Raw genomic sequence first — 15,541 nt, 5'->3', positions numbered from 1 at the left:
AATCTCTTTCAGAGACTGTTTTCAACCACTAGAGGGTGCTCCTACAGGTTCTATGGGTAATGGTCAGGGAGAAGTAGCTATTATAATCACTCATTTGGACCTTCAGGCAGGGTTGGGATCAATTCCATTTAAATTCCAGTCAATTCATGAAGTAAACCAAATTCCTAATTGAAAAATGTTGAAGGTAATTGGAATTTCAGTGCACTTCCTTAATAGATTGGAATTTAAACGGGATTCACCCCAAGCCTCCCTTTAGTAGTTGAGTGGATGGGAAATGGCGTTTAAAAAAAATAGTACTTTTTTTTTGCCATCACTAAAATAACGTATATTTCTATAGTTTTATACACATTCAAATAAGCTTGTTTAAATCAATGAAAAATGTCCAAATACATTACCATTGAGTAGACCTGCACACTAAAGCCCATTGTCCTGTCTATTGCCTAGTATTGCCAGACAACACAACAATTTATAGAACTATCGATTCCATTGTGTGTTGTGTCAGATTTATTTGCCAACAAACCAACTGTCTTCGTCTTTACTCAATATTTTCATTAACATTTTAACAGACGTATGTCTCTTTACTTTAGCCCTTATCAACACGTAGGCTATTAACTGAGCGTTGCGTTTAAGGGCAGGAAGAATGAATGAGACCCCAACCTTGGCGGGTGTATTCTAATGGTAATAGCTGTTGGTTTGTAGGACATTATGGAACTACAGGAAATCCAACACCCGTCTGCCCTCCTCAATGGCTCCTCCGCTAATAGTCAACACAGCCCATTATCCTTACATGCCCACTCAATAAAGGACAATCAGGGACTTACCATTAGAATGAAAAAGCGTGTGATATTTCAAAATGTTTTCACAACAGGTTATCTGTCTACCTTAAATAGTAATCTACTAGTAATACAATTTGCTATTATAAAAGTTGTGGTATTTTTCTTATTGGTTCATATTTAAACATTTTGACTTAATAAAGTTTGTTTTGTTTGCTTGCCCTATTCTTAGTGTTCATTAATTGGTAGTCTACCGCTCTCACCCCTGCCACTGTGAGGGCTCAACCACTCTCACTCCTGCCGCTGAGGGCTCAACCACTCTCACTCCTGCCGCAGTGAGGGCTCAACCACTCTCACACCTGCCACTGAGGGCTCAACCACTCTCACTCCTGCCGCAGTGAGGGCTCAACCGCTCTCACCCCTGCCACTGTGAGGGCTCAACTACTCTCACTCCTGCTGCAGTGAGGGCTCAACCACTCTCACTCCTGCCGCTGTGAGGGCTCAACCACTCTCACTCCTGCCGCAGTGAGGGCTCAACCACTCTCACTCCTGCCGCTGTGAGGGCTCAACCACTCTCACTCCTGCCGCTGTGAGGGCTCAACCACTCTCACTCCTGCCGCTGTGAGGGCTCAACCACTCTCACTCCTGCCGCTGTGAGGGCTCAACCACTCTCACTCCTGCCGCTGTGAGGGCACTGGAAAAGCCGAATCTTGTCGACTCCTGATAAAGTCCTGAGGAGCATATCAGACCATAGTCGGATTCTACTTTTGCAGTGAATGAGTGTCCTACTCACTCCACGAACCGCGAAGGGGGGTTTAGATGTTAAATCAGATTATTGCACAGTGGGGAGGGGTGGAGGAGTGGAGAGAGAGGGTGGGGGCAGGGGGGTAGGTAGTGCCCCATGCATGAGCCTAACATAGAGATGCTTACACACTCCAGCAACACTGTGAGAGAAATGAGGGGAGTCTGGAGTTATGGAAACAAGGAGGACACGATAGAGAACGTTTCTTCGAGGATTTGGGAACGGTTGATGGCGCTTGGAATTGGACAGCCAATTCAGGAGAAAGTGTTGCTACGTTCGAATTCCGAACAGCACCGGTGAAATCATTTCTTTCTGCGGGCCTGTGTTTGGAAGTAGATAACAGCGGAGTAGTAACAACATCGCGGCGAGGAATTCCACCGCTCATTCCGGGAACCTGGGGACGCACGAAGTTTAGTTTAGAACCTGTTGCTTGCGTGCACTTTGGATACTAATTTACTGACTGTGCACAATCTGCTCGGTTCTAAGTGTGGCCTATCAAAGACTGGAAAGTTAGATTTGATTTCATCTCATTGAGGATTGTAGCCTAGCCTACTATCGCGGAGCAAGTTGTAAGCTTCCATCAAGGGCCATGCATGGCACCTTATTATCAAATATGAGGGAGAGGGAAAGTGTCAGATTCAAGACAACAGCATGAAGACATAGACACAAAATAACGTCAATGCTTTCACACAAGTGGGAAAAAAACATCACTCAAAGTATTGAATGCAATTTCACTCAAACATGAGTTCTTCCTGCGGCAGAAAGGTAGATAGGCTATATGTCGGCGTGTTTGATTTATTATTTCAATGGAACTGAAATTCGGAAAATAATTGAAAGTAATTTTCCCCAGGAAAGAATTGTTGTTGGGTAAGCTTCATCTTGCGACACGTTGTAAAAATAGCGTGCACGTTGGGAGTTACGATGCTGGTCTCTTGGGTCACATTTATTCAAGCGTTCCTAATACTGCTGGTGAAAGGAGCCGACCAATGGAGCCTCCGGGAGTCCTCTAACTGCGAGCTAAAAAGGAAAGTAAGTCCGCTAATATCACGTCCAATTGAATATAATTCATGACTTAGCCAACATCTAAGTAAATTAGGCTTTTTTCATCATTTTTAAAATTTCCAATGGCACTGGGATTTGAGTATCTGAATGTCCACTGTTTAGTTTTAGCCTATACATATGTTAGCCTAAATTATTATTTCTTCACTTTTCATTTACAAAATGTGTTGTTCTAGGCTACTTCCTTCATCCGCGAGTGTAGCCTAATCCACAAATAGGTGTGAACCTCAAAAGAGTAGGTCTAGGTGTTTTCCTGTAAAGTTTCTCCATCCTCTAAGAGAATTTCGGATGTTTATTGTGTGAGTCTAGTGCGCTGTGAAGTGTTCTGCTGATAAGACATTATCAGTCCATTACCGAGCATCAAATGGCCTATCGCGCGTAGAATCAAAAGTCTCGGTCAATTTAAATAGCTCCATGTTCACACTGTCTATTTGCAGTGGATGAAAACTAGTAGTCGTTTTTGTTTATTGCAAGTCTGTTTTTAGACCAGCCAGCTATTAAAATAGTTTGTTTGTCCATGTCTTTGTTTAACTTTAGTGACATATTTTGTGAATGACATCACACAGACAGACAGACAGACAGACAGACAGACAGACAGACAGAGGCAGACAGGCAGGCAAGCACGCACACACACACACACACACACACACACACACACACACACACACACACATGCATATTAAGGACATAAGGTTTTGGGTTGACCAAAAATCATGAATTTGATTTTATAGCCTGGCAATAATACTACAAATTCACTCATGTCTTCTTCTTTCCTCTTTTCCGCATCGGCAGCAAAGTGATCTGAACTCTTTCCTGTGGACCATCAAACGTAACCCTCCGTCCTACTTCTACGGCACGATCCACGTCCCTTACACGCGCGTCTGGGACTTTATCCCAGAGAACTCCAAGAAGGCTTTCCAGGAGAGTAACATGGTTTACTTGGAGCTGGACCTGACTGACCCCTACACCATCTCAGCCCTGACCAGCTGCCAGCTCCTCCCCCAGGGGGGAACCCTACAGGACGTTCTACCCAGAGACATCTACGGACGCCTCAAGAGGCACTTGGAGTATGTCAAGCTCATGATGCCGTTCTGGATGACTCCTGACCAGAGGGGTAAAGGCCTCTACGCTGACTACCTGTTTAATGCGATAGCGGGGAACTGGGAGAGGAAGAGGCCTGTGTGGGTGATGTTGATGGTGAACTCGTTGACGGAGGCGGACATTAAGACGAGGGGGGTCCCGGTGTTGGATCTGTACCTGGCCCAGGAGGCAGAGAGGATGAGGAAGAGAACAGGAGCTGTGGAGAAGGTGGAGGAGCAGTGTCACCCGCTCAACGGTCTCAACTTCTCTCAGGTGAGTCCATCGCAAATGGCACCCGGCCTATTTTCTACATAGTGCACTACTTTAGACCAGAGCCCTATGGAACCATATTCCCTATATAGTGCACTACTTTAGACCAGAGCCCTATGGAACCCTATTGCCTATATAGTGCACTACTTTAGACCAGAGCTCTATGGAACCCTATTCCCTATATAGTGCACTACTTTAGACCAGAGCTCTATGGAACCATATTCCCTATATAGTGCACTACTTTAGACCAGAGCCCTATGGAACCCTATTCCCTATATACCAGTACCGAGTCGATGTGCAGGGGTACCAGGTAATAACGTGGCTAGATACAGGGACTACCAGTACCGAGTCGATGTGAGGGGTACCAGGTAATAACGTGGCTATATACAGGGACTACCAGTACCGAGTCGATGTGAGGGGTACCAGGTCATAACGTGGCTATATACAGGGACTACCAGTACCGAGTCGATGTGCAGGGGTACCAGGTAATAACGTGGCTATATACCGGGACTACCAGTACCGAGTCGATGTGCAGGGGTACCAGGTAATAACGTGGCTATATACAGGGACTACCAGTACCGAGTCGATGTGCAGGGGTACCAGGTAATAACGTGGCTATATACAGGGACTACTAGTACCGAGTCGATGTGCAGGGGTACCAGGTAATAACGTGGCTATATACAGGGACTACTAGTACCGAGTCGATGTGCAGGGGTACCAGGTAATAACGTGGCTATATACAGGGACTACTAGTACCGAGTCGATGTGCAGGGGTACCAGGTAATTTAGGTAGCTACGGTGCCATCAGAAAGTATTCATACAACTTGACTTATACCACATTTTGTTGATTAAATGGTTTAAATAGATTTTTTTCTCAACCATCTACACACAATACCCCATAATGACATCACAATACCCTATAATGACATCACAATACCCCATCATGACATCACAATACCCCATCATGACATCACAATACCCCATAATGGCATCACAATACCCCATCATGACATCACAATACCCCATCATGACATCACAATACCCCATAATGGCATCACAATACCCCATCATGACATCACAATACCCCATCATGACATCACAATACCCCATAATGGCATCACAATACCCCATCATGACATCACAATACCCCATCATGACATCACAATACCCCATAATGGCGTCACAATACCCCATCATGACATCACAATACCCCATCATGACATCACAATACCCCATAATGGCATCACAATACCCCATCATGACATCACAATACCCCATAATGACATCACAATACCCCATCATGACATCACAATACCCTATAATGACATCACAATACCCTATAATGACATCACAATACCCTATAATGACATCACAATACCCTATTAAAACATCACAATACCCTATAATGACATCACAATACCCTATAATGACATCACAATACCCCATAATGACATCACAATACCCCATAATGACGTCACAATACCCCATAAAACATCACAATACTCCATAATAACATCACAATACCCCATAATAACATACCAATACCCCATAATGACATCACAATACCCCATAATGACATCACAATACCCCATAATGACATCACAATACCCCATAATAACATCACAATACCCCATAATAACATCACAATACCCCATAATAACATCACAATACCCCATAATGACATCACAATACCCTATAATGACATCACAATACCCCATAATGACATCACAATACCCCATAATAACATCACAATACCCTATAATAACATCACAATACTCCATAATAACATCACAATACCCCATAATGACATCACAATACCCATAATGACATCACAATACCCCATAATGAAAAAGTGAAAACATGTTTTTAGACATTTTTCCGCATTTCTTGAAAATGGAATACAGAAATAGGAGTGTTAATACTTATGAAAATTCTATGAGTCAATACTTTGTTATTAGTATTATTTTAGGGGGTGGATCAGCTTTAATATTGCATATACACTGCTCAAAAAAATAAAGGGAACACTAAAATAACACATCCTAGATCTGAATGAATGAAATATTCTTATTAAATAATTTTTTCTTTACATAGTTGAATGTGCTGACAACAAAATCACACAAAAATTCTCAATGGAAATCCAATTTATCAACCCATGGAGGTCTGCATTTGGAGTGACACTCAAAATTAAAGTGGAAAACTACACTACAGGCTGATCCAACTTTGATGTAATGTCCTTAAAACAAGTCAAAATGAGGCTCAGTAGGGTGTGTGGCCTCCACGTGCCTGTATGACCTCCCTACAATGCCTGGGCATGCTCCTGATGAGGTGGCGGATGGTCTCCTGAGGGATCTCCTCCCAGACCTGGACTAAAGCATCCGCCAACTCCTGGACAGTCTGTGGTGCAACGTGGCGTTGGTGGATGGAGCGAGACATGATGTCCCAGATGTGCTCAATTGGATTCAGGTCTGGGGAACCGGCGGGCCAGTCCATAGCATCAATGCCTTAATCTTGTAGGAACTGCTGACACACTCCAGCCACATGAGGTCTAGCATTGTCTTGCATTAGGAGGAACCCAGGGCCAACCGCACCAGCATATGGCCTCACAAGGGGTCTGAGGATCTCATCTCGGTACCTAATGGCAGTCAGGCTACCTCTGGCGAGCACATGGAGGGCTATGCGGCCCCGCAAAGAAATGCCACCCCACACTACGACTGACCCACCTCCAAACCGGTCATGCTGGAGGATGTTGCAGGCAGCAGAACGTTCTCCACGGCGTCTCCAGACTCTGTCACGTCTGTCATGTGCTCAGTGTGAACCTGCTTTCATTTGTGAAGAGCACAGGGCGCCAGTGGCAAATTTGCCAATTTTGGTGTTCTCTTTTGAAAATGCCAAACGTCCTGCACGGTGTTGGGCTGTAAGCTCAACCCCCACCTGTGGACGTCGGGCTCTCATACCACCCTCATGGAGTCTGTTTCTGACCGTTTGAGCAGACACATGCACATTTGTGGCCTGCTGGAGGTCATTTTGCAGGGCTCTGGCAGTGCTCCTCCTGCTCCTCTTTGCACAAAGGCGGAGGTAGTGGTCCTGCTGCTGGGTTGTTGCCCTCCTACGGCCTCCTCCGCATCTCCTGATATACTGGCCTGTCTCCTGGTAGCGCCTCCATGCTCTGGACACTACGCTGACAGACACAGCAAACCTTCTTGCCAAAGCTCGCATTGATGTGCCATTCTGGATGAGCTGCACTACCTGAGCCACTTGTGTGGGTTGTAGACTCCGTCTCATGCTACCACTAGAGTGAAAGCACTGCCAGCATTCAAAAGTGACCAAAACATCAGCCAGGAAGCATAGGAACTGAGAAGTGGTCTGTGGTCACCACCTGCAGAACCACTCCTTTATTGGGGGTGTCTTGCTAATTGCCTATAATTTCCACCTGTTGTCTATTCCATTTGCACAACAGCATGTGACATTTATTATCAATCAGTGTTGCTTCCTAAGTGGACAGTTTGATTTCACAGAAGTGTGATTGACTTGGAGTTACATTGTGTTGTTTAAGTGTTCCCTTTATTTTTTTGAGCAGTGTATATTGTGGCTTCCATCATTGTAATTATCTGCCTCATTTCCAATCCCCCATATATTAAAAAAAAATATATATATATATATATATATATATATATATATATATATATATATATATATATATATATATATATATATATATATATACACAGTGGCAATAAAACGTATTTGGAATTACCTGGATTTCTGCATACAATTGTCATCAGATTGGATCTGATCTTCATCTAAGTCACAACAACAGACAAACACAGTGCTTTAACTAATAACACACGAAGTATTGTATTTTTCTTGTCTACATTATCTGTCTCTGAACACCATCCAGTCCCATCCTTCAGCTCCCCTCAACCTCTCCCATCTATCTCTGAACACCATCCAGTCCCATCCTTCAGCTCTCCTCAACCCCTCCCATCTATCTCTGAACACCATCCAGTCCCATCCTTCAGCTCTCCTCAACCCCTCCCATCTATCTCTGAACACCATCCAGTCCCATCCTTCAGCTCTCCTCAACCTCTCCCATCTATCTCTGAACACCATCCAGTCCCATCCTTCAGCTCTCCTCAACCTCTCCCATCTATCTCTGAACACCATCCAGTCCCATCCTTCAGCTATCCTCAACCTCTCCCATCTATCTCTGAACACCATCCAGTCCCATCCTTCAGCTATCCTTAACCTCTCCCATCTATCTCTGAACACCATCCAGTCCCATCCTTCAGCTCTCCTCAACCCCTCCCATATATCTCTGAACACCATCCAGTCCCATCCTTCAGCTATCCTCAACCTCTCCCATCTATCTCTGAACACCATCCAGTCCCATCCTTCAGCTATCCTCAACCTCTCCCATCTATCTCTGAACACCATCCAGTCCCATCCTTCAGCTATCCTCAACCTCTCCCATCTATCTCTGAAGAACATCCAGTCCCATCCTTCAGCCTTATTCTAAACTCTGTTAATATTCTAAAATGTATTACGTTGTTTTTCCCCTCTCATCAATCTACACACAATACCCCATAATGACATCACAATACCCCATAATGACATCACAATACCCCATAATGTCAAAGCAAAAACTTAAAATATTACATTTCCATAAGTATTCAGACCCTTTACTCAGTACTTTGTTGAAGCACCTTTGGCAGCGATTACAGCCTCGAGTCTTCTTGGGTATTAATGTGTTGTTCCCTACCCTCACCGCCTGGGGGTGACCCGTCAGGAAGTCCAGGATCCAGTTGCAAAGGGAGTCTCAGGGTCCTGAGTTTGGTAATGAGTCAGGGACCATGGTGTTGAATGCTGAGCTGTAGTCAATGAACAGCATTATCACATAGGTATTAATTTTGTCCAGGTGGGAGAAGGCCAGTGTGGAGTGCAATAGAGATCATGTCATCTGTGGATCCGTTGGGACGGTATGATAAGTGGATTGGATCCAGGATGATGGTGTTGATGTGAGCCATGACCAGCCTTTTCAAAGCATTTCACGGCTATAGATGTGAGTGCTACGTGGCGATATTCATTTAGGCAGGTTACCTTGGCGTCCTTGGGCAAGGGGACTATGGTAGTCTGCTTGAAAAATAAGTTAGTATTACAGACCAGGTCAGGGATAGGTTGAAAATGTCAGTGAAGACATTAGCCAGTTGGTCAGCACATGCTCGTGAGTATGCGTCCTGGTAATCCGTCCGGCCCAGCGGCCTTGTGAATGTTAACCTGTTTAAAGGTCTTACTCACCTCAGCTACAGAGAGCGAGATCACACAGTCATCCAAAAGGGTTAGGGTTAGAAGGCATGTTGCTTGTCTGATAGGCTCACGTCGCTAGGCAGCTCTCGGCTGGGTTTCCCTTTGTAATCTGTAATAGTTTGCAGGCCCTGCCACATCCGTCGAGCACCAGAGCCGGCTTAGTAGGATTCAATCTTAGTCCTGTTTTTTTACACTTTGCCTGAGTTTATGGCTTGCTGGAGGCCGTAACAGGATTTCTTATAAGCATATGGATTAGTGTCCTGCTTCTTGAAAGGGGCAGCTCTAGCCTTCAGCTCAATGCGGATGTTGCCTATAATCCATGGCTTCTGGTTGGGTATGTACGTACGGTCACTGTGGGAACGACGTCGTCGATTAATGAAGCTGGTGACTGGTCAACTCCTCAGTGTTATCGGACGAATCAAGGAACATATTCCAGTCTGTGCTTGCGAAACTTTCCTGTAGCTTAGAGTCATCGAACCACTTCTGTATTGAGCGCATCACTGGTACTTCCTGTTTGAGGTTTTGCTTGTAAGCAGGAAGATAGAGTTATGGTCTGATTTGCCAAAGGGAGGACGAGGGAGGGCCTTGTCAGCGTTTCTGTGTGTGGATTAAAGGTGATCAAGAGTTTTGTCGCCTGTTGTTGCACAGATGGCATACTGGTAAAAATGAGGTAAAACGGATTTCATTTAACCTGTATTAAAATCACCGGGCTTAGGATTAGGTGTGTTCTCTTGTTGGCCCTTATACAACTCTATGGTTATTGCTCTACTGAGGAAGGTACACAGCAAATTACCTATTGTTTATTTTTCAGTGTAACATTTCTAGTGTTGATTCTTTAAGTGTTAATTTTACACTTGTTGCTATAAAATAACCCTGGTGTTGGTTTTAATAACCAGTGTTAAACAAAAAACCACACCCATCATTATCATATTTCCCAGCATGCTCTATTGCAGGTTATATTTTTAGAATAGTTTGTTTCAATATTTATGTTTGTTTTTTTCATGTACATTGATCGATGAATTAACCTAATGCTGCTCAAATATAAATAACATTTCTCTAAACAAATCCAATCTATTACTTGGATTTATTGCACCCATTACTGAGATGGTTGTTCCAGTTTGGATGTTTGAGGTAGTCTTATACTTTCGGTCTTCCCAACCCGGCACTCAATCTGAATGCAAGAGTGTGGGTGAATAAAAATGGCAAATGCTAGATATCCCCACTCTGGCTGGATTCCAATAGGAATTACACAGTGCTTTGTAAGTGAACATAATGGAACCTGGAGGCCCGATGAGGCCTGTAAAATCATGAGTTTCAGGCCACTGTATTAGGCCGAATGAAATTAAATTTAACACTCTCAGGGTTTATTTAACAGCGGAGAATTTGCTGTGTAGGTGTGGTAAGACAGAGACAGCTGAGCAAATATGTTTCTATTCACCGTGTCTTCCGTTATTAAGACAAAAAAATTAAACCTTAATGGTTTTCCTCTGCATTTTGCTCAAAACTACAATTGTTCCATCCTGGGTCTCCGTCAGAGCAGATTTGACCCCGCAATTATATGTGTCCTTCGCAGCACACCGTTGCTACGAAATCATGTTAAGTATTGTGGATTTTCTGCTAATACTCCTTTGGAACTAAAGGGATTACACATGGCAATTTACCTTAACACCCAGAAGCCTATGCACAGTTTTTTTTTTTTGCTGAAGCCCTAGTCCAGAATCCTCTGGGGATTTGTGTCGCCTCCCATGTTTTTCTTTCCCTTTAACAATAGTAATAATTGCAATGCCATTAAATAATTGTAGGTACAAAGCTGCAGGTCTATAAAAGGCAGATTAATGAGTGGTGGGAAAAGGGCTGCCTAAGTATGGTTCTCAATCAGAGACAACGATAGACAGCTGCCGCTGATTGAGAACCATTCCCGGCCAACAAAGAAATAGAAGACATAGAATTTCCCACCCTAGTCACACCCTAACCAAACATAGAGCATAATATAGCAACATATCTATATTCTGGCTGGATGCCCACTCTAGCACGGCAAATGCGAGGAGCTGGCACAGAGCGCACCGGTCTGTGAATGTGCACTGGAGACACAGTGCTCATCACCGCATAACATGGTGCCTGACCGGTCACACGCTCCCCACGGTAAGCACGGGGAGTTGGCTCAGGTCTGAAACCTGACTCCGCCAATCTCCCCGTGTGCCCCCCCCCCACATTTCTTTTTTGAGCTGTCTCATTGGCTTCTGTTGTTGACCTAACTCCTCGTATCGTCTCTGGCTTCTGTTGTTGACCTAACTCCTCGTATCGTCTCTGGCTTCTGTTGTTGACCTAACTCCTCGTATCGTCTCTGGCTTCTGTTGTTGACCTAACTCCTCGTATCGTCTCTGGCTTCTGTTGTTGACCTAACTCCTCGTATCGTCTCTGGCTTCTGTTGTTGACCTAACTCCTCGTATCGTCTCTGGCTTCTGTTGTTGACCTAACTCCTCGTATCGTCGCCGTTCCTCTCTCGCTGCCTCCCTCTGCTCCTTTGGACGGCGATACTCTCCGGCCCGCGTCCAGGGTCCTTCTCCATTCAGGATGTCTTCCCATGTCCACTCCTCCTGGCCACGCTGCTTGGTCCGTTTTTGGTGGGATCTTCTGTTACGGCTCTCGTTGGTGGTAGGAAGAGTGGACCAAAAGTGCAGGGTGGAAAGTGTTCATGATTCTTTTATTCAAAAACACAAAAAAAATAATAACGAAAGCGAAAACGAAAGCGCACAGTTCTGTCAGGCTAAGACACTAAATAGAAAACAAGATCCCACAACCGAATGGTGGGAAAAGGGCTGCCTAAGTATGATCCCCAATCAGAGACAACAATAGACAGCTGCCTCTGATTGAGAACCACACTCGGCCAAAAACAAAGAAACAGAAGACATAGAATTTCCCACCCTAGTCACACCCTGACCTAACCAAACATAGAGAATAATAAGGATTTCTAAGGTCAGGGCGTGACACCTGTATTGACGCTTTTCCTGTTTGATGATTCGTCATAGGGCATAGCAGGATTTCTTATAAGATTCTGGGTTAGATTCCCTCTCCTTGAAAGTGGCAGCTCTAGCCTTTAGCTCAGTGCGGATGTTGCCCTTAATCCATGGCTTCTGGTTGGGGTATGTACGCACAGTCACTGTGGGGACGACGTCATCGATGCACTTATTGATGAAGCCATTGACGGATGTGGTGTACTCCTCAATGCCATCGGAGGAATCCCGGAACATATTCCAGTCTGTGATAGCAGAACAGTCCTGTAGTTTAGCATCTGCTTCATCTGACCACTTTTTTATTGATCTAGTCACTGGTACTTCCTGCTTTAATTTTTGTTTGTAAGCAGGAATCAGGAGGATGTAATTATTTTCCAAATGGAGGGCGAGGGAGAGCTTTGTACATGTGTCTGTGTGTGGAGTAAAGGTGGTCCAGAGTTTTTTCTGGTTGCACATTTAACATGCTGATAGAAATTTGGTAGAACAGATTTAAGTTTCCCTGTATTAAAGTCTCCGGCTACTAGGAGCGCCGCCTCTGGGTGAGCGTTTTTTTGTTTGCTTATGGCGGAATACAGCTCATTCATTGCTGTCTTAGTGTCAGCTGCTGACTGCGGTGGTATGTAAAACAGCTACAAAAAATACAAATGAACACACTATCTACCTAGAGAGTTGTCTACAGCTTATCATGAGATACTCTACCTCAGGCGAGCAATAGCGCGAGACTTCATTAGATATCCGCACCAGCTGTTATTTACAAAAATACATAGTCCGCCACCTCTGGTCTTATTAGACACCGCTGTTCTATCCTGCCGGTACAGCGTATAACCAGCCAGCTGTATGTTGGTTGACAGTCTCTTTCTAGTCGTGGGTTTAAATCTCACAGCATCTCATTGTTGTATTGGTTGACAGTCTCTCTCTAGTCGTGGGTTTAAATCTCACAGCATCTCATTGTTGTATTGGTTGACAGTCTCTTTCTAGTCGTGGGTTTAAAATCTCACAGCATCTCATTGTTGTATTGGTTGACAGTCTCTCTCTAGTCGTGGGTTTAAATCTCACAGCATCTCATTGTTGTATTGGTTGACAGTCTCTCTCTAGTCGTGGGTTTAAATCTCACAGCATCTCATTGTTGTATTGGTTGACAGTCTCTCTCTAGTCGTGGGTTTAAATCTCACAGCATCTCATTGTTGTATTGGTTGACAGTCTCTCTCTAGTCGTGGGTTTAAATCTCACAGCATCTCATTGTTGTATTGGTTGACAGTCTCTTTCTAGTCGTGGGTTTAAATCTCACAGTCTCAACTTTGCTGTAGCTTTCCTTTATGTTGCTACTTTACTGCAGACACGGTAATCTGAGCCATCTGATTGGCCAGCGGTAAACCTATAGTACACTTGATTTGCTCTCTGGGTCCACCGGGTTTGAACCTGCAGACACATGAAATGGTTCAAAATGGGAAAACTTCACCTTTATCATTGGGTTTTTTACAGAAATATTTGGCGATTGCCTAGAAATGCCTTCACGATCGACCGGTTGGTGAACACTGACATAGAAGGGAATAGGAAATCCCAGGACATAGTGTTTGTGATACTGTAATGAGCTCACATAGCCGTCACTAACTAGCTGGATATTCAATTTTGGATCAGATTCTTGCTTTGACAAACCTCATAATTCATGAAGTCACCTACAGTGCCTTGCGAAAGTATTCGGCCCCCTTGAACTTTGCGACCTTTTGCCACATTTCAGGCTTCAAACATAAAGATATAAAACTGTATTTTTTTGTGAAGAATCAACAACAAGTGGGACACAATCATGAAGTGGAACGACATTTATTGGATATTTCAAACTTTTTTAACAAATCAAAAACTGAAAAATTGGGCGTGCAAAGTCAACTGGTATGCTTGGTAAACAACAGGTGTAGACTAACAGTGAAATGCTTACTGACGGGTTGTTTTCCCAACAATGCAGAGATAAAGACAAATATAATAAAATAATTAAATTGAGATACCGACAGAAGGAATTAATACACAGTGAACACAGTGAATAACGAATAACAATAACAGCTATATACAGGAATTACCAGGTAATAACATGGTTATATACAGGGAGAACCAGGTAATAGCATGGCTATATACAGGAAGTACCAGGTAATAACATGGCTATATACAGGGAGTACCAGGTAATAACATGGTTATATACAGGGAGAACCAGGTAATAACATGGTTATATACAGGGAGGTAATAACATGGCTATATATAGGGAGTACCAGGTAATAACATGGCTATATACAGGGAGTAACAGGTAATAACATGGCTATATACAGGAATTACCAGGTAATAACATGGCTATATACAGGAAGTACCAGGTAATAACATGGTTATATACAGGAAGTACCAGGTAATAACATGGTTATATACAGGAAGTACCAGGTAATAACATGGTTATATACAGGGAGGTAATAACATGGCTATATATAGGGAGTACCAGGTAATAACATGGCTATATACAGGGAGTAACAGGTAATAACATGGCTATATACAGGAATTACCAGGTAATAACATGGCTATATACAGGAAGTACCAAGTAATAACATGGCTATATACAGGGAGTACCAGGTAATAACATGGCTATATACAGGAAGTACCAGGTAATAACATGGTTATATACAGGGAGGTAATAACATGACTATATACAGGAATTACCAGGTAATAACATGGCTATATACAGGGAGTACCAGGTAATAACATGGCTATATACAGGAATTACCAGGTAATAACATGGCTATATACAGGAAGTACCAAGTAATAACATGGCTATATACAGGGAGTACCAGGTAATAACATGGCTATATACAGGAAGTACCAGGTAATAACATGGCTATATACAGGAAGTACCAGGTAATAACATGGGTAAAGTGTCTGGACAACAGGATGTGCATATAGTAACTGGTAGGGTAAAGTGACTATACAACAGGATGTACATATAGTAACTGGTAGGGTAAAGTGTCTGGACAACAGGATGTACATATAGTAACTGGTAGGGGTAAAGTGTCTGGACAACAGTTCAAGATGTATATTCAGATCATTGGAACTCAACGTAATTTAATCTCTAATTCCCTTCATCATTTTCAAATGATTAACCTGCTATGGCCGCAATCCCGCTAACGGGATCGATATGACAACTACCAGTGAAAATAGAGGGCGCCAACATTGAAACCACAGAAATCTCATAATTACAATTCCTAAAA

The 15,541-nt window shown here is 43.5% G+C and overlaps 1 protein-coding gene across 1 annotated transcript in view; it reads left to right on the top strand.

Moving 5' to 3' along the window:
• Window positions 1–1,235: 1,235 nt before the first annotated feature.
• The window catches only part of trabd2a (TraB domain containing 2A), a 129,478-nt gene continuing 115,172 nt past the window's right edge, over window positions 1,236–15,541 (top strand). The window contains exons 1-2 of the mRNA XM_036936776.2: window positions 1,236–2,604; window positions 3,427–3,987. Of these exons, the coding sequence (XP_036792671.2) occupies window positions 2,497–2,604; window positions 3,427–3,987 (669 nt within the window). The 5' untranslated portion in view covers window positions 1,236–2,496. The remainder of the gene's footprint in view (window positions 2,605–3,426; window positions 3,988–15,541) is intronic.

This window comes from Oncorhynchus mykiss, chromosome 12 (genome assembly GCF_057628025.1).
Source record: "Oncorhynchus mykiss isolate SJ-2025 chromosome 12, ASM5762802v1, whole genome shotgun sequence".
Lineage (NCBI taxonomy): Eukaryota > Metazoa > Chordata > Actinopteri > Salmoniformes > Salmonidae > Oncorhynchus > Oncorhynchus mykiss.
This window is presented reverse-complemented; position numbering and strand designations above follow the sequence as displayed.